This window comes from Taurulus bubalis (genome assembly GCF_910589615.1).
Source record: "Taurulus bubalis genome assembly, chromosome: 10".
Taxonomy (NCBI): domain Eukaryota; kingdom Metazoa; phylum Chordata; class Actinopteri; order Perciformes; family Cottidae; genus Taurulus; species Taurulus bubalis.
Genome location: NC_136598.1, coordinates 24,018,148 through 24,045,765, shown reverse-complemented (window position 1 = coordinate 24,045,765; position 27,618 = coordinate 24,018,148). Strand labels below are relative to the sequence as shown.

Genomic DNA, 27,618 nt, shown 5'->3' with positions numbered 1-27,618 from the left:
AGAAGAGCGGGAAAAATAAACTTCTTGCTGAGATCCAGGTTCAACTCAAGCTACACATGCACGAAACAAAAGCATGACTTTTGCTATCACCTGAGTAAATGGGACAGGCTCTTCCTCCCAAAACACATTTTCCTTCTTTATTTTGAGCCTATAAACACAAAACCCTTTTTTTTTAATGTTTCTTTCTCTCACTCACATTGTGACTAGAGTGAAAATTGGTATTTTTATAATGTCATCACTGCAGAAATACTGGGATATAGATTTCAGGTCGCATCGCCCACGGGTGCAGGTTTGACATCTATGAGCATAAAAAAAAGACATTTTCCTGCTGTCAATCAGTGCCACCTATAATCAGTACAGAGGCCTCCCACCTGCGCTCTCTGTTTGTCCTCCTTTCCCTTCACTCCCACTCAAATGTGGAAAAAGGACTTGATCCAATTACTCGTGCAATGTTCTGTCTCCGGTGATCTTTCCATCCGACACCGCCGCATTATCGCCGCCGAGCAGAAGGCACATCTTAACGGCGCTGCCAGGTCGCCTCAGAGCTTCTCGTAAGACAAATGAGGAACAGTTGCTGCTGACTGTTTTTTTTTTTTTTCTTTTCTTCTAGAAATGACCTTTTGAAACCCTTTATTTTGACTCTCACAATCCACGGAAGCCCGGCTCAGGGCTCATTCTCAGGAGTGTGTTTGGGTGGCATTACCCTCATGGCGCTGACCTTCACTGCCCCCGACGTATCACAGAGGTTGTGTGTGTATAATTAGACCAGACTTGTGTTTTCAGCCGCACAATAGAAAACACACACTGCCACAGTTCACTAATTATAGAATATAGGGTGTAGCGACGGGAAGATTACTCGCACGCTGCATTGAATGCTATTTCTCTGTTTGCCGTGACAAGAGATGTGTTTGGCATTGATTCTTGTGGATAACTTTGGCTTGTGTGTGTGTGCAATATTAATAGTAAAACGGCTGTGTGCGTGTGTGGAGGCACACATACGGGTGGATGTATAAACTGGAGAGGCGGACACCAGCGTGTCATTTACTGCAGCTAAGTGTTCCCAGCAAACCCGGTCACCTCTACAGCGAGATGACAGCCGGAGCAGAGCAGCGTCTTCCATTTCCAGTCGTGTGTGTGTCATTCAGTGCCAATGTGTGGCCCTTTGTTTATGAGGGAGATAAATGGTGGTTTTTGGCAAGATGCTTGAAGTATATACCAGCGCTGTGTGTGTGTGTGGGAGCCATCCCCGCTGCCTTCGCGACAGCTCAGTGTTATTTTTGTCCGTTTTCTTTCCAGACTCTGCACTGTTTTTACGAGAGCTTCTGGCAATGACCTTCAACAACCTCTCAATCAGCTCTGCTGGTCTTTTGCTGAACTGTCTGAGTACGTGTGTGTGTGTGTGTGTGAGAGAGAGACTAAAAAGCATTAATGCCGATCTCCTGATCGATAACAATGAACTCTATTTCGTGCTATGATGGTTAGACTTGTAATAAGGGCCCTATTAATCCATAACAAGTAATCTGTAGGTTTCGTTCTAGTGTGAGTGAGTGATTGTGCAACCCTGTGTCCGTCCGCGGCTAATCTTGCATTCTGCTGCATTTTACATGCGTATTGGTGGAATTATCTTTTATTTGAAGCCCAAATAAACACTTCAAGTCAAATGAATGCCCGCGAGAAGGAGGTGAGACTTTGTATGTATTGAATTGAGATCTGTTGTGTGGGTGAAAAGACACTTGTGGGTCGTTTTCATTCACACCTGGCAGAGATCTGCACTCCACGAAGTGCATCATCTCTATTTACAGCCGTAGTCGTGGATTCTTTCTGGGTTGCTGTTGTCGTTTTTGCGACATCTTTTGATAATATGGGATTGAAGTAAATCATGAGAGATGACGACGTAAGACGTTGAATCTTGTTTTCAATGGAAACAATATTGACCTCAAGACGGGAAAAACATGTTCACTCCCTAATGATAGCTGTTCGTTGTTTCCTCTTTCTCAGTTTCCAAGGAAAGGCTTCCTCTGTAATTTAAAAAAATTAAAATGCGTCAAATGGAACAAAGGCTAATACTTAAGTCACCCTTCTATTCCTGGACATTTCATTTCTCCATTTCCTGTTTCACAGAATCAGATTGACACGGTCGAATTTGCATATATGGGTTTGTTCCCCACTGTAAGGTATCCTCATGCCCGTAGTGTGTTTTTTTTAATTTTTGTGTATCGGAGCTTGATTTGAATAATGATACGAGTTTTGCATAGTGCTTCGCTTTTCAGTGACCGTACGACGGGCGCCAGCGACGTTTGGGGGCTTTTGCTCGCGTGCTTATCAGGAAGGCTGACGCATGTAACGGTGGTGTTATCGGCTTTAATCAGTAGTGCTTTGACTAAAGAAGCACCTTATTTACATGTGCGGAGGCATTAGGCTGTGTGTGTGTGTGGAAGCTACCCAAGGTGAGTAAGCCACCTGAAGCTACAGGTCTCAGTCTGCAACATACAGTAAATCATGTGGTTGTTTTTTGTAAGGGGGGAGGAACATTGTGACCAACGCCATGTGACCCTGTTGCCCCCTCCAGCCTCAGTGGTTTTAACTGTGTGTGTGTGTTTGGGAGGGTTTTGTGTGTGACTGTGAAAGAGAGAGAGAGAGAGGAGGAGGGCAACACAAGGCCAGTGTTTGTGCAGGGCACGGGACTGTCCTCGCTGGCATGCATGCACGTACACACACTCTCACACGCACACACTCGCCAAAAAAACAAAACAACAGAGGCTTATTGTGGACGGCGAGCCCAGTTCGGTCCGCCGCACTACAGTCACACATTGTATCACACTCCGCTTCTCCATCTCCTCCTTTCTCTTATCTCTCTCTCGCTTTCTTTCTCTCTCTCTCTGGTCATCACAAACGACGGCCCTCTGTCTGTTCTTCTTCTTTCTCTCTCTCACTTCCCTCCACGTTATATTCAACTTTACTCATCGCTCTCATTTGCATCTCTTTTTCAAGAACACCGCACTTTCATCTTGTCTTTTTTTGCGATATTTAACCGTCCTGTAATTTCCTCTAGATGTCAGCTAATTGCCCTTTTTTTAATTTATTTGTAAAGAAAAGAGGCTTGTTACCATGGTCACTAATGCAGCAGTATTGTTGTAACCTTGTATGCTCCTCTCCTCCGTTGTGTTCTCCAGGTAACAGAAACACGGCGTCCCAATCTGATCTATCCGCAGCACATTGAGGCGTAACGTCTATGCAAGTTTATCACCCGTCAACACTTGACTGGTGCTTAATGTATGGAATGTGCTGTCGGGGTGAACTCTCCTTACCTCACATGTGCGGCACGGAGATCGAAGACTGAGGGACTAACTCTACTCCACTTTAACCCTCTGCTGGGTCCGAGTAACCTTTGGGGGGTTTTCCACGTCTCTTCAGTGTCGGCTGATAAACCGCCGAAACGCTCGCTGTTCGTCTTTCTGACAACTTTCACCAACCCTGTCGAACTAAACCCTCATTTTACAGAAAAAAAAAAGATGTTTCTACACTGTTTATACTCTCTCTCGCTCTCTTTTTTCTCTCTTTCTCTCTATCTCTTTCCTTTTTCTTGCTATCTTTCCTTTTTTCTCTTTCTCTCTTACACCCTTTTACCCACTCTCTCTCTCACTTTCTTTCGCTCTGATTTCTCTCTCTCTCTCTCTTATTGGCATGAACAAAAACAAGTTGTTGGCAAAGCACTTCACAGTATATTACGCATACTACTAATTATATACACCGGTGCCAGTTATACTGAGTTCAATACAACTTGACACAGTTGACATATTTTGATTATGCGTCTCTCAGACTTTGGCAGATACACATTTAGCTGCCGGAGGAGCTGCCGTCTCTTCACCAAGTGGCAGTTCATCTCTCTCTCTCTTTCCTGGCTCTTTCCTGGCTCTTTTGAAGGCACACCCTTAAATTTGCACACACCGACCCTACTTGACACTAAATGATGTGATTTGCATGTAGAATTCTATGAAACTGACTTTTTGGGGAAGTGAATCAAAACGACAGACCTTGTTTTGCTCGTTTTTTTTAATGATTACGTTGTCATTATATTCATCGTAGATCTGTATCCTAAATTGACCTCTAAGTCCCGTCAGCACGTGGAGATTGAAGCGCAACATTTCGTATCGATACAGTGATGTACAAATATGCACTCAGGTATTTCTGTTGATTAGCTCACCCGCATTGATTTTAAACGTAGTGGACAACACATGACCACACAGTGGAATCAACACCTCTGGAAACCAGTTTCCACAATAACTGAAGACCATAACCTTCATGAAGGTAGTATTTATCACAGGACTGTATTTATGCCGCATTAGTTCTGTGATGACTCTGCTGTTTTTACACACACACACTCACACACACACTTGCTCTCATGCGTAACACAGTGCAGTTTGTTCCGGGCAGGTTCAAACCGAAGCAGCCTTTTTTTAAGTGGAACTTGTGAGTTCATGTTTTTCGATACGGGAACTTAAGTACAGTACGTAAATGCGCTCGGTGTGAAGGAGGTTTTAGGTGGTTGCCAGGCAACTGATTTTACAAAATAAATGTTCACCACAGTCGGTGACGTCGCTGCAGGCGCTTTGTGACGAGGGTTCAAGATGCAGAGACAAGCTCTTGGACAAAAGAGAAGTTACAAATGTGTACTTCCATTTTATTCAATGTGCAAGATTTTTTTTTGGAGATTTCATTCTTAACTGAGTTGATGTGTTGAACAATGTAGCTGAAAGATTTGAGCCCACATTTAGGGGGGTGTTGTCGTTCAGATTACGCATACCTGCATGGTCCTCTAGAAATGCACATTCACAGCTGCAGTGCACAGACCTACACGCATCTTTATTGCCATTAGCGAGGATTGCTGGAGGAATTATCCGCTGCTCTCAGAGCAATCTGCGGTGAGCGTGGAAAGGATCTTCCTCTCCGGATGCCCCTCAGTCTGTCTCGTTCCCTCGCTCCCTTCCTCCCTCCCTCCCTTCCTCCCTCATGCAGAAATAGATGGCAGGGAGTGCACATTAAACCATCATTCAGAACTCGATACGGTCGCACTGCGGCGTTGCACTGTCACGATCCATCTGGGCAGAGTGACTCGTCGTGATGTCACGGACGGTGGTGCACAGTTGTCACAAGAGATCTCCTCTTTTTCTTGATGTAACAATTGGCAATTTGGTCGGACACGATCAGTGGGGAGGTGGCGGGGATTCAGGTGAGTTTGATCGCAGGTGAAGCAATAGAAGGATGTTCGGATTTGCTCAGCACAAAATGTCTCGGTGAAACCGTCATAGCTGCCAGTTATTCGAGGTGTTCGGGGTCTGTCTAGTAGCAATCGGTGGGGGGGGGGGGCTGGGGATTGGGTTGGGTCGGCCTTCGGCGAGGAATGAAGATGGCTGACATACCGGGGAGACGAACGGAGACGGCCTCTGCCGATAGAATCAAGAACATTCCTGAAGAGAAAATGTCAACAGTAGCGCCGTACAGAGCGACCTGTGTGTGTGTGTGTGTGTGTGTGTGTGTGTGTGTGTGTGTGTGTGTGTGTGTGTGAGAGACAGCTGAGTCGGACTGTTATTCCTCCAGTTTTCCCCCTGTGTTACTGTTGTCGTGTATTTTTATGAAGTGCGGTCATACGGCCACGGGATAAAGGCCGACGTTTTGATGCAGCTGCATCCTCTAAGTTTTTGTCGTGTCCACACACTTGCATGTGTAGGACATGTACATATATACACAGTCCAGTTTTTGTGACTGAAGCACCCATCTCTGTTCTGCCATGAACAAAATCTGTTGTAATTACGTGTGTGTGTGTGTGTGTGTGTGTTGTGGATTCTGTTCAAACAAACCTTCTAGTGCAGAAAGGCCACGGCAGGATATTTGATTCCCTTTGTACTCCAGTCGGTAAGATCATGTTGGCTTTGACGTTTTAAGAATAACTCTTCAGGAATGAGAATAACAGCTGATCCTCTGATTCAGTGCTCATCAGCTTCTTTTTTTATGAATGACTGATGGGGACTTTTTGCTCTGGTTGTTTGTTTGTCACTCATTTCCTGTCTCGTGTCATTGCTTCCTGTCTGAGAAGTGGGCATGTGTCACTGGAAGGGGTTAGTGTGACGGAGCGCTGTTGGCTGTCTGGACGTGGTTGGTTCACACACACACACAGAAACCTTAGAAACTCACTCGCACACACACTCACACATGCTCCCACTCCATCGCTCCATTCGCGCTTCCTCTCAGTATGCATGAAGACAATTTGTTCTTTACTGGCTGTGAGAATATCTTTACGGGTATTTGGTTTCGAGACTCTTACTCGTCTTTGTTCCCTGCAGGAAACTGAGCTAAAATTGCGGTTTGATTGGTGACATGAGATGAAACCTGATCCCTTTGCAGGAACTAAGGTGTTTAAGCCTTAATCAGTGTTAAAATGTAACAAAGAAAATGTACTTGAGTACTGTACTTCAGTACAAATTTGAGGTATTTGCACTTCACTTGAGTATTTACATTTTATGCAGCTTTGTACTTCACTAAATTTCAGAGGCAGATGACCGTTTTAGATTATGATCTTTCCTCCACTTCCTGTCCATTGAAAACCACATATCTCCAGATTTGTGGATTTTAAATTAGATTTCTTTTTCCCCAAATAACTCTATAAACTAGACCTTTTTATGAGTTAACTAAATTCCTCTACTTATTAAGAGGAATAGGGCATTTTAACATTCTCTTTGATCAGCTGGAAAATGCATCCAGCTGAAAACTGTTTCTGAGCTCATGAGAAGTTGACATAAAACATATTTTAAATCTGCTTCAATGCTGTGGATTAAACTACCAGCAGTATGTAAAGGAGTTAAGATTAGCACAACTATAAACATCGAAGGCAGGGAAATACAACATGATCCCAGCAGTAATATTACTCCGAAAACATCAAAGTAAAACACAGATGGGGAACTTTACCCTGCACAATGCTTTTACTTTTGATAAGTACATTCTACTGATAATACTTGCATACTTTTACTGAAGTACTGTGTGCTTTTCACAGTGTGGTATTTAAATACTTCCTCCACCACTGAGTCGGATGCAGCAAAGCTCTACAAATAAAAGTGTGAAAAGGTGCAGGGTTAAAAAAAACTTCACGAGTGCAATATGAGACGTTCACCAAGCGCTACTTGTAAGTACTTATTGTACAAACACTGCAATAACTGTGCACACACACACGCCACATTACATTATTCTTTTTTTAAATTTAGTTAACTGCGTGAGTTAAAGTGACCACTACACCTGGATGTGTGTTTACTGTCTACAGTCCACACCTAAATACAGTAAGTGCTGCTCCACTGGTGACTCGCACACACTCCCGCCACACCTCTCTCACGCACGCACGCACGCACGCACGCACGCACGCACACACACATGCATATATTCCGCCAGGTTTTCACACAGCAAGTATATTGTGCACAAAGCTACAAGGACCTTTCATTCATCTCTACCGCTGTGAGAGGATACGCTATTCTGCAGAAGAGTTTTTTTGTAATCCTTGATAAATAGAAGCATCCTTTTTTAAATGAATGTCTGGGTGCAGCACAGCGGCGTCGGATTTTGTTGCAGCGTCATGATCTGTTTCATTCTGTGCCGCTGTGGTTAGCGGCTGAGAGTGAAACCGGATGTGTGGCGGTGGCACCGACAAACCCATGCATCTAGAAGACTGATAACGGATTATAAATCACGGCCTGGTAAGAATCAGGGCTGCAATTATTCATTGTTTTGATTATTGATTACTCTTTCAGTTTCAGTCCTTTTAAAAAAAAAAAAATATATATATATATATATATATATATATATATATATATATATTTATAGAACATTTACTGTGAGATAATACAGCGATTGGTAACAAGTGCTCACACTTCTATCACATCCAGCCAGGCAATGCTTGTTAAATTACTTTAAGTCATTAGGTAGCCAAATAATTTAGCATATTTTCACCATCCCATCTACACGCACGCACGCACGCAGACACACACACACACATACTCATTCTGCTTGCCCAGAGGTGGAAACGCTGACTCAGGCAGTCTCAGCATTGCCTGTGTGATTGTCTCCATACTAATTTGCTGGAGAGTACAGTGTTCGTAGTGGGGAGGTGACGAGGTCTCAGATCCTCTTTTGAACTTTATTTTTAGCACAATGTGGAAGAAAATGTGTCACGGGAGCCTTAATCACCAGCCGTGACCTTTTTATACAGACACACACTATTTATGTTAGCCCTTCTTTTTTAGTCAGTCAGTCACACACACACACACCATTGTAGAGAGCCTCACAGGCCTCTGACTGTCAGACAGAGAGCTTTAGAAAGAGAGTGCTGAGTAACACCAGTGTTTAAATATCCATAAATGCATCTGGGAATGAAAGCCTTCACAACATGTCACTGGTTCAGAGGAACCAGTGCTTCCATCACAAGCAGAGATTTGCCTCGTCTGTGTTAACGGAAGTTTGATTTTAGTTTTGTTTTTGTGGCAGCGTTCTTCTTTCTGTTCTGTGTTCTCATCTCCCTTCTGACGTGAAGGCCCGCACGTACGTAAAGAAAATGATGACCCAAAGTTGAACTGCATTTTCTTACATTCACACACAATCTGCCTCGGGTTGCAGAGAAAAGCGGGCAAAGCGCATGTAAACAGGGTCAATATCTCTGCACCTTGGAACACAAATAGGGGGTCAAAAGGGTCAAAGTGTGCCGGGGAGCTTTGAACCTCCGTAGTGAAATGTTCTGCTGCTGTTTGCTCGCTGTGTCGATCCCTTCAGGATCTCCTGTTTGTTGTCACATGAAACTCTCTCTTTTCTTTCTTTCTTTCTCCCTGGTCTTGCAAAACACTGCCCTGTTCCCCGCTGATCCGCCCACTGAAACCTGACCTTGCAGCAGACCTCTGGCTGTCTGCCACCATGTCCTCAATAACCCTGCTCACCTGTGAATATAATGCCTGTGAGAGAGAGAGACACACAGAGTGAGTGTCTCTCTGCATCGCAGCAGGATGAGACGCCGTTCAAGCTGTCTGGTGTGAAAACGTGTTTTCTAGACGTGCACATAAACAAACTTACACTGTTGTCACCGCGTCAGACGGTCATGCTGGGTGTCACGTTACCTTTCCATGTTTGTAACTGTGCACCTTTTGTGACGACACCGGCTCGCCATTGTCGGCCTCCCCCTTTTTTCTTTTTTTTAACCGGTCGTCTGACTGGTCTTGTTGTCTCGTAGCCGCCAGGAAGTGTGTGTTGGAGTTGTTTCATATGTCAACGTTCCCGCACGGTGTAATATGGGTGACCTGATCATGTCTGCGTCACCAAGTGTTTCCATTTTTGCACGGCCCAAAAAATGGCGAGCGTCCGAGTTCGTGGCTCCAAATGCACAGCGGATACATGATGCACCATCCTCGGGCGGGCCGCACGGCATCGGCTCATCTGCCGGTGGCTGGAGCACTTAACTGCGAGGGGAGGGAGGGGAAGACCATTAGAGGCAATCAGGGGCTGTCACTTTTAATGGGCGGAGATGGACCTGTGGAAGAGTTAATGCTCTGGGCCCACTCGAGGCCCGGGTAATGAGAGAAAGGCAGGTGGAAGTGGTGCTGGCGGTACAGCTGTGGTGGAGGCACACGCCCAAATGGAAACCAGGCTGTGGGCAGTTTTACACCAGCAGCTGGGAAAGCCACTTACTGCAGCTCTGTGGAGCCCCGTGCATTTAACATGTGTGTTTGTCCTTGAGTTGCATGTTTATGCCCATGTATATCATGCGCTAGATGTCTAGTCCTGTGCATCTCGGTTGCAGACAGAAATAGACTTTCTCAGCAAGCACTTTTGAACATGTAGAGAGGAACTGTCACAGGCTAACACCAGACACACACCCCCCTGCTGTACTTGATAATTACCTTAGCAGCAGCCGCGCTGTTGGTATGTTTTGGGGATGGCATACTTGTGATGTGCACTTTTATGCAAGCATTATCTGTCTCTATGTGTGTGTGTGTGTGTGTGTGTGTGTGTGTGTGTGTGTGTGTGTGTGTGTGTGTGTGTGTGTGTGTTCTCTGCCAGATTGTCAGATGAGAGGAGCGGAGGCTGACCTTTTTGTTCTGTTTGCTTAGTGGGCATTCCTCTGAGCACTGGCCCTCGCCCAAGTCAAACCCACCGGCCTCCTGCTGGACTCGGCACAGTGCTGCCTCCACAGGGACTCGGTGACACTGAATAATTTTTGAGTCAACTTGTTGAAGAAAAGAGCCCTGAAGAAAAAAACCGCACAATCCTGGGTTTTCTACAGCTGTAGGATTGACCGTCTCGGGAGATGAAACGTCATCAGAAGAACAGTCTTTCTGATATTTGTCTCTTTTATTCTCTTTTTTTTTTTTTTTTTTTTTTTTGGCAGTGAATTGATATGATCTGTGTTTGACATGTCAGCTGTGATTTTAAACTGAGCTGTCTTCCTGATTGTTTAAACTAGGCTCGGATTAGCCTAAACAAAGCCTTTAACACGCTGATGAGAAACATCTTTTAGGTTGTCAGAGGTCATTTTGTTTGTTGAAAGGATGAATGACGTGTGACCTCATTCAACCAATGCTTTCTCTTAGTTCTGAAGTTGTTGTTTTGTCAGCTCTGTAATTAAGTTTTAAAGGCTGAGTTACACTTATCCCCCTCAAAAATACACCCTTCGACTATCCAAATGACCTATTGAGAACAAATACATCTGAGCAAATGGGTACGTTTCTGTCAGTAAACATCTCTTGCGCTCATTAAAACATAACTCCGTCCTCCTCCAGGTCCTTATGGTTGAGGTGGTGTGTGGTGCCCCTTGCCATGCCTCCTGCCATGACAGACCTCCTGGACATATGGGCGGCCCACTCGCACCTGGCCGGCCACGATCTGGACCAGGTCACTGTGGACTTCCTGCTGCCCACCGGCATCTACATCCAGCTGGACGTTCCGCGCGAGGCCACCATTCAGCACATCAAACTGGTGAGTTTGTTACAACACGACGAGGAATATATAAGCGTTAAAGAAGTATACTTTATTTATCCCCAATTAGTTTGTCACAGTAGCAACAACTTGCATAGAAGACACAAAACATATCAGGAATGCAAAATATTCAATATATACAACAGAAGTAGAGCGTATTAATTTAGTCTATACCTTTTCAGTCTTTCTTTTTCTGTCTTTTTAGATTGTGGTTTTACTTATTGTATGTAATGATTGACTGAATAAAACTCTACAGATGTTTAATAGATTCTCGTAAAATCAACTGTTGTGTTCCACGTTATTGTCCTCACATGGCCTGTTGTCTAACTCACTAATGAGAAAAGAACAGTCTACATCCCCCACACACATACACATATTTAAAGGCACACGCGTCACACACAGCTGGTCAGTTATTATCTGATCCCTTTGTGGTGTGTGTGTCCAAGTAGCTGTTGCATTTCAGCACGCAAATAGCTCATGACATCATGTGTGACTGCAGCGAATTCTGTGAAGCAGATGTCAAAAGTCACAGACTTGACGGGTCTCTTTAGAAGTTCTCCAGGAAATGACTTGCGTTGTTTATAAAGTGGCACAAAGTTTGTCGCCGTTTAAGATTGACGGTCTTACCGTTTAGGCGGGTTAATGGCCGCCGATGTGATTTCAGCCGCACAGAAGTGGCCCGAGGCAGTGAAATACGATAGCTCTGCAATAAGTACAACCTCGGTTACGTTTAGAGAGAAACACATGGCGGCGTAATGTTTCACTGCAACAGCTTGGTGGAAGGGCTTAGGAGTTGAATCGGTTGAAACAATTCAAAATGATTTGTGTTAAAATTAGTTTTGAGTGTGTGTTTTGGGGCTGTTGTAATTCATCGGTTTTGTGCAGACACTCGCAGTGAAACCTTCTCACAGCTGCGTTTGTTTATATTTAGATGGACGTACACAACGACCACTGCGTCGAAACATGTTTCTCCTCAGACATGCAGGCACTGTGTGAAACACAAGCCTGAGGAGGTTGTTGGGGAATAGCAAAGAAACGTGTGTGTGTGTGTGCACACATAACGTTTGCCTGCCGTATTTTGGAGAAATCATTTCTGGCTCAATCGGCCCTGTGATGTGACCAAAGATACCGAAAGGTTTTCACTTCGACGTTCCTTCTGAGCAATAATGTGTGTTTTTTTTTCCTGGAACTATACAATAAAGGCCGGTTTCTTCCCAAGTTCAGATCAAGTTCATTGGGATTAGTGTGTAGGGTTTACTCATGAATAAAAAGCCTTTGTTGGCACGCACAGATGAAAGATCTTCATTTCCAGAGGGAAGCATGTACAGACGCAGCGGAAAGCTATGACAAATGATATGTCGCTGCAGCAAGAGAGAGAAGACGGGAGACTTTGCTAATAAATGGAAGAGGGAGGAGGAAGCCAGCCAGCAGCGGTTGGTATGCAGGCCGGCTTCACACCAGACTCTATCAGTTATCAAGAAGAGCAGGTCGCCAAGTGGCTGCATTTCATACTAATAAAGATGAGATTTCCTATGAAAGTGGAAAATCTAAATTGTTCCATGTGTAACTAGTTGAGACCGCGATACTTTTCCTGAAGCATGTTTTGTTCTGAAGCTCGTCAAACATGAGGTGAAATCACAAGTGTTCCCGGAGAAGCAGATATTTGTTTGGAGGGCAAGAGTGTAGCCGCGTAACTTCAGACAAACGCATTCAAACCTGACTGAATCGACCCTGTGATTGCGCTGTGGCTGCACAGGGACATGAATCACGGCAGGGCAGGCTGGTGGGTATGTTTATTTTTTTATTATTCACATCCTGATCGGCTCACCCAGAAGCTGTGTCATGTTTGCCGTGACTCATGGTTGTTCCCGATCAAGAAGCGGACACTTTCGTTGGTATATTTACGTCCTTGTTCTATGTTCGTGTGATTTGTGTTTGGTTTTGAGGCGCTTGTTAGAAGAAAAAAAGAAGGAAAGGACCGTGAGAAATAAACTGTATATGAAATAAGGATGCTGTTCATTCCGGGTGCATAGATTCTACGTAGAGTTGTAGGTTTAGATTAATGGAGACAATTAAAAAAAGTCCTCTGAGGTGATCAAACATTTATTAAAGGTGAAAAAAATACTTACTTGTCACAAAAGATCTGTATCTTATATTCCAGCAGTTGTAAATATATATTGAAATATATTTATAAATATATGTATTTCATTTTTATATATATTTATTTTTATAAGTAAATATTTTTATAATAAATAAATCTATTTATAAAATATATAATTTTATTGAAAAAATATATTTATTAAAGAAAAAATATATGTTTTTATAAATATATTTAATAAAAAAAAAGTTATTGTATTTAAATGTTTGTACTTCCTGTCTTTTTTTCACCTTCAGTTTCAACAAATGTTTGATCACCTCAGGACATTTATTGTATATATGTTTTATATATTTATTAAAAAATATATTTACACACACACACACACACACACCCCGTTTATTCCGGTGGCACACACATATTCTAAGTACGTCTGGCTTTAGATCAAGACGATAAAAAACACTCCCTGTGGGTTTTTCACCCCAATTCTTCTTCTCCCTCCAGCTCTTATGGAAGCAGGCTCAGTCGTTCCCACTGTTCCCCTCCCTGGGCGATATGGAGAGCCACATGTTCGTGTGCGTCAACCAGGCCGCCGTGCACGAAGAACTGGAGGACGAAACGCGCCGGCTGTGCGACGTCCGGCCTTTCCTTCCGGTCCTCAAGCTGGTGACGCGCAACTGCGGCCGGGCGGAGCGCCTGCTGGACTCCAAAATCGGCGTGCTCATCAGCAAGGGTAAGACAGGGATACCCCCCCCACCCCCCCTTTTTTTTTCACGGTTTTCCCATTCATTTAAAGTGGTAGGCCATCACACATGCTCCCTCCCTGATTGACCCGTGAGCTGTCCCTGTTTGACATTCCCAATAAATAAAGGCTCTTAAGAGTTGCTAAGTGGGACAGTAGATCTTTCCGCACGCACAACACGCCTTAAGCACCTCTTCCAGTATGCTAAGTATCCGCGGTACTCGGCACGTTCACCGCAGACGTCGGGACGCGAGGCCCGTCTGCAGCTGGCTCCCATCAGCGGGCCGCTCTGATAGGGAAGCGTGCGGATTGACTGGACGTCTCTCCCCGACATCTTCCATCACCTGTCACTTTGCATCATCTCCGGTGATCGATCGGTACTGTAGCGAAGCCCGGTCCTCTGAGGGGATTTAACATTTGTTGAAACTGAGTATTCATTCATGCGTAAAAGATAAAAATAATAATAATCGTATTGGACACAAAAGATTAAGTTAGACGTGTATGTCTGTCATATATCCACACAGTGCAGTAGCTGTTATCGCTGCAATGATTTGATAGTTAAAAGATTACTCTGCAACTACTTTGATTGCTACAGCAGTTTTTCAGGCAAACGTACCGTTTCATCTTCTCAAATGTGAAGATTTGTTGCTTTTCTTGGTTGAACAAAACAAGCCATTTAAATGCGTCTCCTCGGGCTGTGTGAGGTCATAACGAGCATTCTTTTCACTTTCAGGACATTTCTAAAGACTCAAAGGATTCATTGATAAATGATAAGAATAATATCTTGTTGCAGCATCAGGGCAGCATTTTATGCATTCATGCACACATTTTGTATTTATTTTTATTTCATTTGATGTAGTCACACTGTGGCACAAGGTCACACACTAACAGACACGCTCAGCCCTCTCCTGACCGAGATATCCAGGATTAAGGAAGTCCTTCAGTCGCGGCAGAGCTCTTCAGAGGGAGAGATCGGGGCTCTGAGTCTAATTGAAGGAGGCTTGGACGATATTGATATTCTCTCCTTCCTGGCTCTGCTTTGGTCTGACATGATCTTTAAAAAAAAAGGGCTTTTGTCAGAGTAAAGTGGTGATTTCAAAAGGAACCCCACAGGCACATCTGGATAGTTCACACACACACACACACACACGCACACGCGCACCTAACCTTGTGCAGAGTGCAGTAACAAACTATTACACACGGCCAACCATGTTTTTTTCTTCTCCCCCTCTCCAGAAAGTCACACGTACCAGCTTGCACAATGCAGCTAATGTGGTCCAGAGCCCTTATTTGAATGCTGAGGGTCATATGAATGTAAAATGTTGTTTTCATTACCAAGAGACTATTGTGCAGCGCCCTTTTGATTTAAAAAAAGAAAGACTGAGACAAAAGCTCTACAGGGAGCAGAGGGATAAAGTATGATCAGACTAACTGCAGTATATATCTCTCTCTCTCTCTCTCTCTCTCTCTCTCTCTCTCTCTCTCTCTCTCTCTCTCTCTCTCTCTCTCTCTCTCTCTCTCTCTCTCTCTCTCTCTCTCTCTCTCTCTCTCTCTCTCTCTTCCCCCCTACCTACCTACCTCTGGCATTTGAATATTCGGAGGCTCTGCTTTAATCCCGTGAGTCACACATTCAGTGCTGCTCGGTGCTTGTTTATGGCATCAAGTGCTGCACAGGTGTTTGAATTCACAGGCTTTAGCTCGCTTTTAAAAATGCATAATCATGCATACTAGAATATGCAGCTTCCCACTTGACAGAACTTCTCGAGCTTCATGTTCACGTGTTAAAACTCCCCAAAAAACAGATTTTTATTCAGAATCCGTGGCTGTTTCTTAAGGCATGATTATTATTTGTATTATATTGAGTTCTCATAACAGGAAGACTTCTTAAATTCATGATGTGTGCTTATTTATGGCGGCGCCGTAACGAGGTCCTTTCCCTTTCCCGCCGCCAGGGCTCCATGAGCTCGATGCCATAAACGACCAGGAGGTGAAGGATTTCCGCAGCAAGATGTTTCGCCTCAGTGAAGAGAGGATGCAACAAGTCCAGATGATGACGTGCACGGAGTGGCTGCAGGCCTGCTTCTCCCCGCAGCTGGAGCCGCCGGCAGGGTCGGCCATCACCGAGGGGCTCAACGACCGGCCGGTCGACCTGAAGGTCATCATCCACTTCGACCAGTCTCAGGTGAGGGTCTGTAGTCCACAGCTGGAGATGTGGGGACACTTTTTAGCAGCGCGTTTGTGACTTATTTACGGATACAGATATGAGAATAATCGTTTGAAAAACGGATAGACCTTTTGGTGACTGTTGAATCTAGGTCATCCAACACAGCACTTGCAGTACTTTGTATTGTGTCCACAAATGTTTTGATCATAATTAACCAGCTAAAAACAGGCAACAAAGTTAAAATCACTAACATAACCAGTGTAGACTATTCAGACACATTAAAATCATCAATTGCTCGTACATTGAGGAATTGTGTTATTAATCTCTCTGTTGCATTCAATGGAAAGTTTGCAGAAAAATCCTCCCATTAGAAAACCCAAGAACTCAATATTGTTTGACACAAAACGTAACGGCAACAATGAAGTGTATTCTCAAGTTCATCCGGTCTACTTCCTGTTCCAGACATCCAGGACAATTGTTTCTATATAGAACATTTTTCCGGAGGGAAGAACCTTACAGGACGAGACCCAGGAGTATTTCTCCCTCTACAAATCCTTGATTTTATTATTTGAATTAGAAACATTAAAATGTAATGATGGAGAGAATATCCGGCTCCAGCTCGCATGGAAAGGGCCGGTTGATTTGGTTTTGAGCATCTGAGCGGGACGCCTCCCGGGAACCTTCCCATCAGAGGTTTTCCCGGCACGTCTGACTGTTGAGAGGCGCCTGCCGTAGAGCCAGAACCCGCCGGAGAGATTATATATCTCGTCTGGCCTGGAAACGCCTCGCGGTTCCCCGGGAAGAGCTGGAAAAAAAGGTGGCTGATGGAAGATTGAGAAAGAGAAGAATTATAAACCAATGTGTAATAAGAACTAAATGCTTTTCATGTCCACCTCGTCTTAGGAATCAGGGTTATTTGAGGTCATATCTATTTGCCTTCCAGTAAATTGTATAAACGCAATAAACTCTTAAAGATAAATGAATTAAACATAATTGGGCCCTTATTGTTTAATGACTTTACATTTAATATTATGGGAACTGGCACTTGGATGAATTACGTTATGCTGGGAGGGATACTTGTACTTCTTGGTAGAGAGACAATTTCTTAGTTTCCTTGTAATCGGGCGCGGTCTTTAAGTTAAGTCGACGGGGCGTCACACACACACACACACACACACACACACACACACACACACACACACTACAAGATCTCTCACCAATGAGGTCGAGAAAACGCACACAAAGCACCGTTCCCCTCATTCATGCAAATATGCAGCGGCCGAGATCTGTCGACAACAACTTTTTGTAAATGCGACGCTTTGTTTACGCCAGGTTTCCCCCTCCGAGCGGCATCTTGAGCTCTCATTGGCCGGTGTGACTTACTGCAGCGCACAAAACCACCTTGTTTGAGCAGAAAGAAAGTCGCCATGTGACTCCACCAGCGCAGGCACATGCACTGTGGCTCAGCTGCCCTTCTTTTTTTCTTGTCTCTGCTCAGTTGGCAGCTCCACATGAGCCCAACTCACAAGTCATGTGACAACTCTTTAAGTGGGTCAAAACCATCAGCGAAATTATGCCATCCTCCCGGACAGACACACACATCAGTGGCGTGGCAGCTCAAAGGACCCTAGCGCTGATTAAAATGAACTTTTTTTCCTGCTCCTTCTCTGAACTCTCTGACTGTCTCCTTCCATCTGTCTTTTCTCTCCGTCTCCTCTGTTATATCAAATATGTTATTTCATTATGAAACAGATGGTCTTGTCCCTCCAGACCTGTGTGTGTGATGTTGATCAAAGCTGATACACACACACACGCGCACAAAGACGGGCCATCTGTGCCACGACGCTCAGGTGGACATTGGCAGGAAGTCTTATTTGGGAGGTCAGACACAATAAGCCACATTATGGACAGGAAGTGTGATGGTGTGGTTTGTTGTTCTAAGGTGAAAATGACCAGTGTTATTTGGGTTATTCATTATAATTGTTCTCTTAGTCTCTCACTGCATCCTCATCTTATCTTCAGCGTCTAAATAATGTTCAAAAAGGTAAAGTGCTGTCATGATCTCCTGGTGCCGTTGGTTTCGTCGTTCCATCGTAATGCCATGGAGCCTTTCCTTGTTAATTATTAATGGATGACGTTTTTTTATTTTTTATTAAACCCCCAGGAAATTATATTTCCCTTAGGTATCAGGTCAGTGCTGAGCTATAAATAGAAGTTATATTAGACTGTGGAGGAGGCGCGCACACACACGCACCCACACACATCTGCACACACAATCTGCACACACACACTCCATCCGCACATAGTGTGTTGCAGGGTGAGTTCATTCAGCCACAAATACACACACGTCCATCAATCTCTGGCTCTCGCTCTCCTTTTCTCTGCTCATCTCAATCTCCGAACCCATCGCTGGTTAAGCCTCTGGGAGCGAGGAGGTATATTTCTGGGGTTTCTGTGTAGCCGACGGATATCTGGGCCAAGACTTCCTTTCACTTCGATTAGCAACCCGAGATGCAAACCTGGAGTTGAGAGACGACTTCTACAACGGGGTCGTTTCACAAGGAGACAGTTTACGAGCTAATTTTAAATATGAAAAGTAAAATCGTCGTTCGTCCTCTTGCTCACCAAGCGGACTGTTTACCTGTTTTCAACCAAACGTGATTGATCACTACTACTCGTAAATGTAAACGAAAAACGATTCCGATGCCAAAATCTTGTCTTGTTTCCTACAAAAAATTAATCTCATCTAGAATTCTATATATAAACGGTTGTGTTTCTGTACAGAAAGTGTTCACTATTGTCTAAACCTTCAGCTCCATTATATTATGTGATCCAGCAAGCCTCCTTTTGACATATTGTAGCCCAGATTTGACCAAAAAATAGGTTTAAGGAACTTACTGTTCTGGGTTCTCTATTTCCCCCATCTTGTCTTGCAGGACTCGGCCAGTCTGAAGGTGCCCACGTCCTGCGTCCCCTCTGAGCTGATGGAGCAGGCCCTGAAGAAGTGGCTGACCACCCACGGGCCCGAGGAGGAGGAGGCGTGGCGGGGTCAGTACGTGCTGAGGGTCAGCCACTGTCTGGAGTTCCTCTGCGGAGACCAGCCCCTGATCCAGTACAAGGTCAGTGGCTTTTCATGTCAGGAAATAGCAGAGCTTGTACTCCATTAAATAAAGCTTAAATATCTACAGCATGGTTAGTTGGCACAACTATTCTAGGTCTGACTAAGTCAAATCATTTAATATCTGTAACAAAATGCTTGTTTTATGTTTCCAAGAAGACGTGTTGGGATAAACAAAAATATTTTTGTAGCGATGCGGGTGATGGATTTTGTGTTTACAGTATGAATACAAAAGACTGTTTCTAAAAAAAACAAATATTGTGCAACCACTATTATGGCTACGTAGTGCCTCAGGCACAATGAAATAAAAACACACAACTTTGGAAAAGCGTGAACAGGAGTCTCCTCCTTCTCTTTGCCCTCCATATATATAAAGCTCTATGTTTGATGAAGGTATCGGCCATGTGGGGAGTTTTCAGTTGCGATGGAAAGAGCGGTTATAAACTTGTTGACATACGGACATCGCACAAAGGAGGCACCAAGTGGGCAGGATTACAATTTCAACGCCGGAAGCACAATATGGGTCAGAGCAGTTAAGGCGTACGTTGGCGTGCAAGAGGAGAGATATGTAAATAGAGGCTCAGTTTAACGTACAACAAAGGAATACGTTTAATGGCCACGAAACCCGACGGCAAGGTTTTATTGCCGGCTTGGTGTTCAGCCAGCTTTGTTTGGTGTCTTTATTTCCAAAGTATTTGAAATGGGATGGGTGTGTGTTCATTTGATCTTATAATTTCACATGTTATGGCTTGTTAATTAATCCGTGCTGTAAGTTCTCCAGCCAATCCTTTCTGCACTTTATTCTTAGTGCAGCAATGCTTTTGCAGTCGAGATGAAAGATGAAAAGCTTGTTTTTGTTTGTGCATGAGCTTAAATATGCGCACAGCTAATAAGATCCCCTGCCCCCCGTCCCGTCTTGTGTGCAGTACATCCGCACGTGCATGCAGGCCAAGGAGTCCCCGCGCCTCACCCTGGTGCACACCAGCACCGTCCAGGGCATGTTCGACAAGGAGATCTCTGCCATCGGCGCTGTGGTTGGCCGCAAGTCCTCCAACCCGCCTTTACCGCTACCTCCCAAGAGAAGGGTTCCCACGGTGAGTCCCGTAGTCACTTCTATGTTGTGTGGGATCTTGTCTAGTCTACATCTGCTTATGGGTTTTTGTTGGGTTTTTAAGGAGACAAATTGGGAGTCGTTAGTGGCTGAAGTCAAGTCAAACTAATGTTGTCATGTGTTGGAATTCCTTTCATATCCTTTTTTTTATTAATGTGGTTGTTTTCTTTGTCGGTCCCAGATGCGGCACACGGCACCATTAGGACTCCAGCTGAGGGTGTGATGCGTGTATACAAAAACGCTCTCATGTTCTCTAGTTAACAATCGCTTGATATCCGCCAGAGTTTTTGTTTCACCCAGACGATTTCCGCAGACGATTGACTCCCCTGCACTGAGCGAGGCAGGTGTGGAGGTTTACCGAGCAAACAAGCACTTGGCAGCTGCCACCTGTCCTTTTATGAGCCGGTGTTCTCGGTGCGCCGGAGCGATGCCCTGCCAGCATTTGCCGCACTGTCAGAAAACATTGCGAGCTCCTCGCTGCTGCTGCCAGGTGCACAGTGACATCACTCCTCTGTGTGTGCGTGCGTCCACATTTTAAATGTCAGGTTGAATTTAATTGGCCTTCGTTAGCGAAGTCTCCCGAGGCTTTTAATTGCCCGGTGCCATGCTGACAGTTGTCTTTGAAAGGTCTGTAAATATCACAGGTGTGAATCCTCATATCACGTGTAATAATAATAACAGGTGAATAGTTTGCGAGCATTCGATCTGTACAAAGGAACAAAATGGCAGCTTTGAATGTTTTAAAAAAAGCCCCAAAACCAATTTGTAAGCTCTCTGTTGCGCCATCCGTGCTCTCCCAGGGTTTGCCTTCAGAGGGCCGCAGTGGGAGCCACGATTATACTTTAGTTCTTTTGTTTATTTAATTACGTCTGATGATCTTTTTCGAGTTAGCAGGCAGACTTTTATGTCTGCTGTTCACCAGATTACATCAATTATTAGCCAAGTTAAATGTCCTGATTCAAGAAATAGATTACAGATTTATGGAGGGACGACTTCTCCACAATTCGAGACGGATACATAACATTTCCCTTTCATTAATTGTTTTTTCCTGAGAGGATTGAGTGAGCGTATACAAAGAATGCTTTGAGATACTTTAAATGATATATTAAATTATATACTATAAATTCATAACTTCCTCCTACTTTTCCCACTTTGTGATTAAACCTTGTTGTTTGTTTACAGTAAAAAAGAACGACCGGTTTTACCACACTTTTTTTTATATGAAGAATAAGTAATAGGTCTAGTAATCGGTCTATAACGCTGCTCGATAAGAAAATGGTTTGTTTTCGTAGTTCACAGGACAGGAACTGTTTTTATTTCATGTATTCCGCCTCTACAAGTTTTTACATCTTTGGTGTATAACTTGTGATGTCCGTTTTGCTTTTATTGTTTTGGCACTATTGCTCAAGCATAATAAAGTTGAGCTTATCTTTATTGAAGCCTTCCTCCCCTCCTGGATAAACTGCTGTGACACCTCGCCTTTACTGGTGAATATCTCCGTTTACGGCTCGCTCAAAAATTCACCTGTCGAAGTAATAACTGAAATTTTTTTAGTTTTTGTTCCAAGATCTGTACCAACACAAAGATGAAAGATTGTTGTTGTGTTTTTAAATTCACACATTCATATGTGTCTGTGCCGGCGACAGCTGGGACCCGAGGCTTTATGTTTTCGTGATGTCTGTCCAGCCCATTCTCAAGAAGCCTGCAAGGATTTTTTTTTATTTGGCAAAAAACGCCCAATGATGGATTCCATGATGAACTGATTAGTGGACCTTTGGTGGTTGAAGGTCAACGTGACCTCACAAAACATGTTTTTCACTAAAACGCAAGAATTCATAATGCTATTTATGACAATTTCACACAAAATTATCAAGTGATGACATTTTGGGCGGACATAGACGTAAACTGCGGCATGACATGATTAGTTGATTGCGGTTTTAGTTCTCCTAACTTAATCTGGTTGTGTGCTTTATTTATCCGTCACGTTGTTGAGCGCTTTTAATAAGTGCGACACAAACGAACAGTGCAGCAGACGGGAGGAGACGGCAAGTGATATTTACTTTCAGGAAAGCAACCTGGTATCGGATGCAGTCGTGTTGAAGGAAACTTGACTGACAAATGGGCAAAAATAAAGTACAGCAGAAAGACAGGGAGGGGTTGTGAGGATACACAACGTTCAGCTTTTGTTTCTGCCTGTAATCACCGGGGCGGACAAAATGTAGTCCTTTATCTGACACGCGGCAACTTACACGCACCTTCCCGCTCCCGCCAGCGTGTAAACACGCCAACGTCCACATGCACAAAGACGGCGGCAGCAAACGGCAGGAAGTGCGCTCGTTAGTCATGTTCACGGACTCCCTGTGTCATGTGATGCTATTTTTTTTCTGCTGACCCTCGCAAATCCACTTGGCTTGACATCAGAATGACCTGCCTGACCTCCCACATTGTTTGTGTTTTTATGTGCGTGCGCAGGGAACCGGCGGGTGTGAAGAAGGACCGTGGTGTGGAGTGCATATTTTCACAGCAGCACTATGCTAATACCGCTCACTCAATCCAAGTCTCTCTTTCTGTTCTCTCTCCTTCCCTCTGCAGCAAGTACAGACGTGCGTGTGGGACGTGTCCAGCCCGTTTAAGATAGTCTTAGTGAATGGCAGCAAGGTGAACGCCGAGGAGACTGTCAAGGTAAACGCTTGCTTTGTCCACATCCTTAAAAACCTTTTCTATTCCTGTCGTAGTGTCACTGCACACACAGAAAACCTGCATGCACAGTTGTTGCACACAGCTAAAACTGTTATGTAAAGACTTTTGCATGCATGTTGTGACTCCTCCCCCCCAGGTCCAGGTGAGGGCGGGGCTCTTCCACGGCACGGAGCTGCTCTGCAAGCCGGCGGTGAGCAGCGAGAGCTGCGGCCGCTCGGACCACACGTGGAAAGACAGCACGCTGGAGTTCGACCTCTCCGTCTGCGACCTGCCGCGCATGACCCGCCTCTGCTTCGCCATCTACGCCGTCATGGATAAGGTCAAGAAGCAGAAGTCCACCAAAAACGCCCACATAAACAAGTACCAGACCATCCGCAAATCCGGGAAAGTGGTAAGAAACCGGCTCGAAATAAGGGCCTAAAAAGTAATAATGTCCTCTTCGATCTCCGCTATCTTTACTATATCATTATATCGTTGACAAATGATTTGTTTCTCCTCTGTGTGCTTCCAGCACTACCCTATAGCTTGGGTCAACACTATGGTGTTTGACTACAAAGGCCAGCTGAAGACCGGAGACATCATCCTGCACTGCTGGTCTTCCTTTCCTGGTATATCTATTATATCTGCTAGTTATGGACGGGCATTTTAGGTCATTTGAAAATGTAAAAAAAGAAGCTGTTTCTCACACACACACACACACACACACACATACACACACACCTTCTCCACTCTTTTGGTTGTTGATGGGGAGCTTGTGTTTTGACTCGACACACAGCATCTCTCCTAATGCGAAACAAAGTGATTACTAATATACGTTGAGTGTATACTGATGTCTAAATGGAGTATTCAAATACTCAAATGCCCATCCCTCCTTCTAATGCAATTAAGCCAAAGTAACTGCCAGCACGCAGTGAACATGTGACTTCATGTGTATCTTTGCGTGTCTCCCCAGATGAACTTGAAGAGATGCTGAACCCCATAGGAACCATTCAGACCAACCCGTACTCTGAGAACGCCACGGCGCTGCACATCCACTTCCCAGAGTACTCGTCGCACGCCATCGTCTTCCCTCCCTTCGACAAGGTCAGACAGCGATCACTGCGTGTGTCCCACTTATTGTGAAACAATGTTTTGCCAGCATTAGGACGTGCCGATGAAGTAAAATTTGCAATGCGACTTATCTGCAGCCGCGCACTCAAACACGCCACCGCAGCCCTTGAGACTACGTCTGATCTCTCACGGTTAGAGGAGACTTTGTTTGTATGAAGACTTGACTGCAGTTGTATCTGTCACTGCGGCGCCTCAGTGCTCTTCATAATGGTACCTGGTGATTTGTGATGAAGTGGCGTCTGTAAGCATGAGAGGATCGGGACGTGCCCGGCCTGCCTAAAGCGCTCGATCTGTTCACTCGTACGCCGATCACTTACTGTTTGTTTTTTTTGTGTGTGCAGATATTGGAAAAGGCTGCAGAGATCGCCGGAGCAAGTGACGGCGCATCCATGGTGAGTTCATACAGCTGCAGCAGGAGGTATTTGTGTGGACGTGCCCGAGCATCTTTATGCATTCATGACGCGTACAAGGGCAGACCCGGGGAAAGTAAAGTAATACGCGCGTTTCAAGTTGGCCGGTAACAAATGCTGCATTGTTTCTCTCCGTCTCCCCCTCGCTCTCTCACACACACCCACATCTCTAAACAGACACACACCATCGGTGTAGTATTATCTCGCACTGCCAGTTTCCCTGGAAACCCATTGTTATCACTTTGGCAGGGTGTAGCTGCAGAATTATTTCAGTCCCCTTCAAAACTGCAGACTCTAATCAGATCGCTTGTATGTTTTCCTGTCGCGCCGAGCCCTCGAATAAGAGCCCACTCCTGGGCGTGTTTCAGCCGGTTACGTAATCCTGTGTCAGGTAGAGGGCATGCCTGAACTCACTCCTTTTTAATATGAGGGGTGTGTGTGTGTGTGAGGACGGACTAGCACCCACTACTAGTCAGTGTTGACTCTTTCCTGTACGTCAATGTGTGCGTCAGTAACGGCTCATCTAATGTGACTCCTCTGTAAAGAAAGTTTCTGTGTTTTGCATCGACGTTAATGGCTGTTTGAAGCACATTGTCCTGTTTTTAATGGGACCGCATCAACCTTTTTTTCCCCCGAGACAGCGTTAGGCCTTGGTTTGTGGATTGTATTGAGCTGCATGCAAGGCATTTGATGCAGAGATTACTGGAGGCTTTGATACACTACTGCCACCCTGTGGTTATTTCTGGTAACTGCTCATCGCATCTTCCCAATTTTTCTTCCTCCTCTCCCCAACCCCACTCATTGTTCCTCGTTGTTTCTCGCAGGGTCGTGGGGGTAAGAAGTTCCACATCGAGCTGAAGGAGATCATGGAGCGTGACGCGCTCTCTCAGCTGTGTGAAAACGAGAAGGATTTGATTTGGACACTACGCTACGACTGCAGAGAGAATTTCCCTCAGTCGTTGCCCAAGCTGCTGCTCTCCGTCAAGTGGAGCAAACACGAGGACATGGCACAGGTCGGTTTGTGCAAAGTCGGCTCTTTCCAATGTAGAATTTGGTGGCGCCGTGCATAAATTAAAGTTAAAGTAATTTCATAGTTTTTAACATTATTACAGGCTAAGAAGAACACATTGTCTGTATGATGATAGTACTTGAGTTTTCTAGCTAGAGACAAAAGGGGGAGAAATGTCTTTTTAAAGAAAGGGCAAACGCTTTATAGTCGCTGCATTTTAAAGATTTGATTTTGATTTGAAAAGTATTTTTTAAACTTTAACTATATAAATATGTTTTCATGTAGATTGTATTATAAGCACAGCCTGCACATGAAATTCAGTGTATTTGTCATCTCAATATGGATAAAAATGATATTATGAATTAGTTTCGGCAGCACTTTTGGCAAAATGTATTATTTTCTACAATGTTGACATAGTAGTTTTTAATCTAACTATATTATATTTAAATGGAGTTAAACATCTCTCACTATCATATTTTACTTAATCAGCCTCGGAATACAAACATTATATAGGGAAAACATCACACCTGCATGTTGTTGTCAAACACAAAACACAAAATGTTACTTTCTCACCTGATTGACTGATCACAATTATTATTAGTCAGACTAAATGAGCAGCCATGTGGGTGATCCCAAGGCGTATCCAACTTTTATAACAAAGGTTGTATTCACCGAGCGACACAAGGACGACATGTAACTCTGATTAAATGTCTGGGTGTCAGCTTCTAAGCGTGTGTGTGTGTGTGTGTGTCTCTCTCTCTCTCTCTCTCAGCTCCAGGCTCTGCTTCAGATCTGGCCCAAACTGAGTCCCAGAGACGCTCTGGAGCTTCTGGACTTTAACTACCCTGACCAGTATGTCAGAGAGTATGCAATAGGCTGTCTGCGTGATATGAGGTAAAGATATGTTTCTGCCCACACATGCTGCTTTTTTTTTTTTTTTACATAACACACTGGCCTTCTGTTTGTCTTTGCCGTGTGTTCTTTTCCTGAAGAGAGATAATGAAACAAAAACTGCTCTCTCCTCCCTCCCCAGTGAAGAGGAGCTGTCTCAGTACTTGCTCCAGTTGGTGCAGGTGTTGCGCTACGAGCCCTACTACGACTGCGCCCTCACCCACTTCCTGCTGGAGCGTGCCCAGGGGAACCGCAAGATAGGACACTTCCTCTTCTGGCACCTGCGGTGTGTACAGGCGCGTTGCGCATTAGCAAGAAAGGGAGAGAGAGAGTTTGTGTGCTTGTGAGAGAGGCGGCTCCTCCAGAGGTTTTTCCTCCTCCTGACGGTTCTGCTGCCCTCTGCAGGTCGGAGATCCACATGCCAGCTGTTTCAGTCCAGTTTGCCCTCATCCTGGAGGCCTACTGCAGAGGCAGCATCCCTCATATTGAGGTTCTAAAGAAACAGGTAGGACACACACACACACACACACACACACACACACACACACACACACACACACACAAATGTGCATATATGTCTGCAGTTCCATAGCTTTTACTTTGGTCGTCCTCGCACGACAACCAGAATCGTCTAGTCAGCGCCTGGCAGGACTAGATTTGTGGTATTTTTGGCTCGTCACAGCAACAACAGCGCCGCCCTCCTGACCTGTGACCTTTTGCCCCCCCCGCGCTGTTCATTCTGACAGTCACTCCTGTGGACGCTTCCTCCTACTTCCTCATCATTTGTGTGACATCTTTCCTGTGTGGAAGAGCATGCACAATGCTGACAGTCTGTAAAAGGAGAATGAGCTCAGTCGCCCTCAAACGGGGTTTTAAAAAATAAAAATGTTTTATTAGTGATTCTATGTGTTGTAAAGTGAGCTTGAGTGCCATTAAAAGGCTCCATTAAATGAATTTGTATTAAGTATTGTTCTGACTGTTCCAGGTGGAAGCTCTGAGCAAGCTGAAGTCGGTGAACGAGCTAATCAAGCTGGGAACCATCAAGACCGCTCGGAGCAAGACCAAGGAGGCCATGTTGACCAAAGAGGCCATGATGACGTGTCTGAGGCAGATCGGCTACTCGGAGACTCTGTCGGACCTTCACTCCCCTCTGAACCCCAACATCCTGCTGTCCGGCATCAAGTAAGACGACTGACTCAAACTTTCAGATGCGGTGGAACTCTTTCTCCTCTGTTTCGCGATGCGTCATCCCCTGTCTCTCTTTCTC

The 27,618-nt window shown here is 44.7% G+C and overlaps 1 protein-coding gene across 1 annotated transcript in view; it reads left to right on the top strand.

Annotated features, from left to right (window-relative positions):
• Nucleotides 1-27,618, top strand: part of pik3cb (phosphatidylinositol-4,5-bisphosphate 3-kinase, catalytic subunit beta) — a 44,167-nt gene that overhangs the window by 10,308 nt on the left and 6,241 nt on the right. Inside the window, exons 3-17 of the mRNA XM_079225082.1 lie at nucleotides 10,806-11,001; nucleotides 13,601-13,829; nucleotides 15,791-16,020; nucleotides 18,939-19,121; nucleotides 20,047-20,214; nucleotides 22,824-22,913; nucleotides 23,068-23,322; nucleotides 23,443-23,539; nucleotides 23,884-24,014; nucleotides 24,383-24,433; nucleotides 25,276-25,464; nucleotides 26,233-26,354; nucleotides 26,494-26,637; nucleotides 26,757-26,856; nucleotides 27,337-27,533. Of these exons, the coding sequence (XP_079081208.1) occupies nucleotides 10,843-11,001; nucleotides 13,601-13,829; nucleotides 15,791-16,020; nucleotides 18,939-19,121; nucleotides 20,047-20,214; nucleotides 22,824-22,913; nucleotides 23,068-23,322; nucleotides 23,443-23,539; nucleotides 23,884-24,014; nucleotides 24,383-24,433; nucleotides 25,276-25,464; nucleotides 26,233-26,354; nucleotides 26,494-26,637; nucleotides 26,757-26,856; nucleotides 27,337-27,533 (2,345 nt within the window). The 5' untranslated portion in view covers nucleotides 10,806-10,842. The remainder of the gene's footprint in view (nucleotides 1-10,805; nucleotides 11,002-13,600; nucleotides 13,830-15,790; nucleotides 16,021-18,938; nucleotides 19,122-20,046; nucleotides 20,215-22,823; nucleotides 22,914-23,067; nucleotides 23,323-23,442; nucleotides 23,540-23,883; nucleotides 24,015-24,382; nucleotides 24,434-25,275; nucleotides 25,465-26,232; nucleotides 26,355-26,493; nucleotides 26,638-26,756; nucleotides 26,857-27,336; nucleotides 27,534-27,618) is intronic.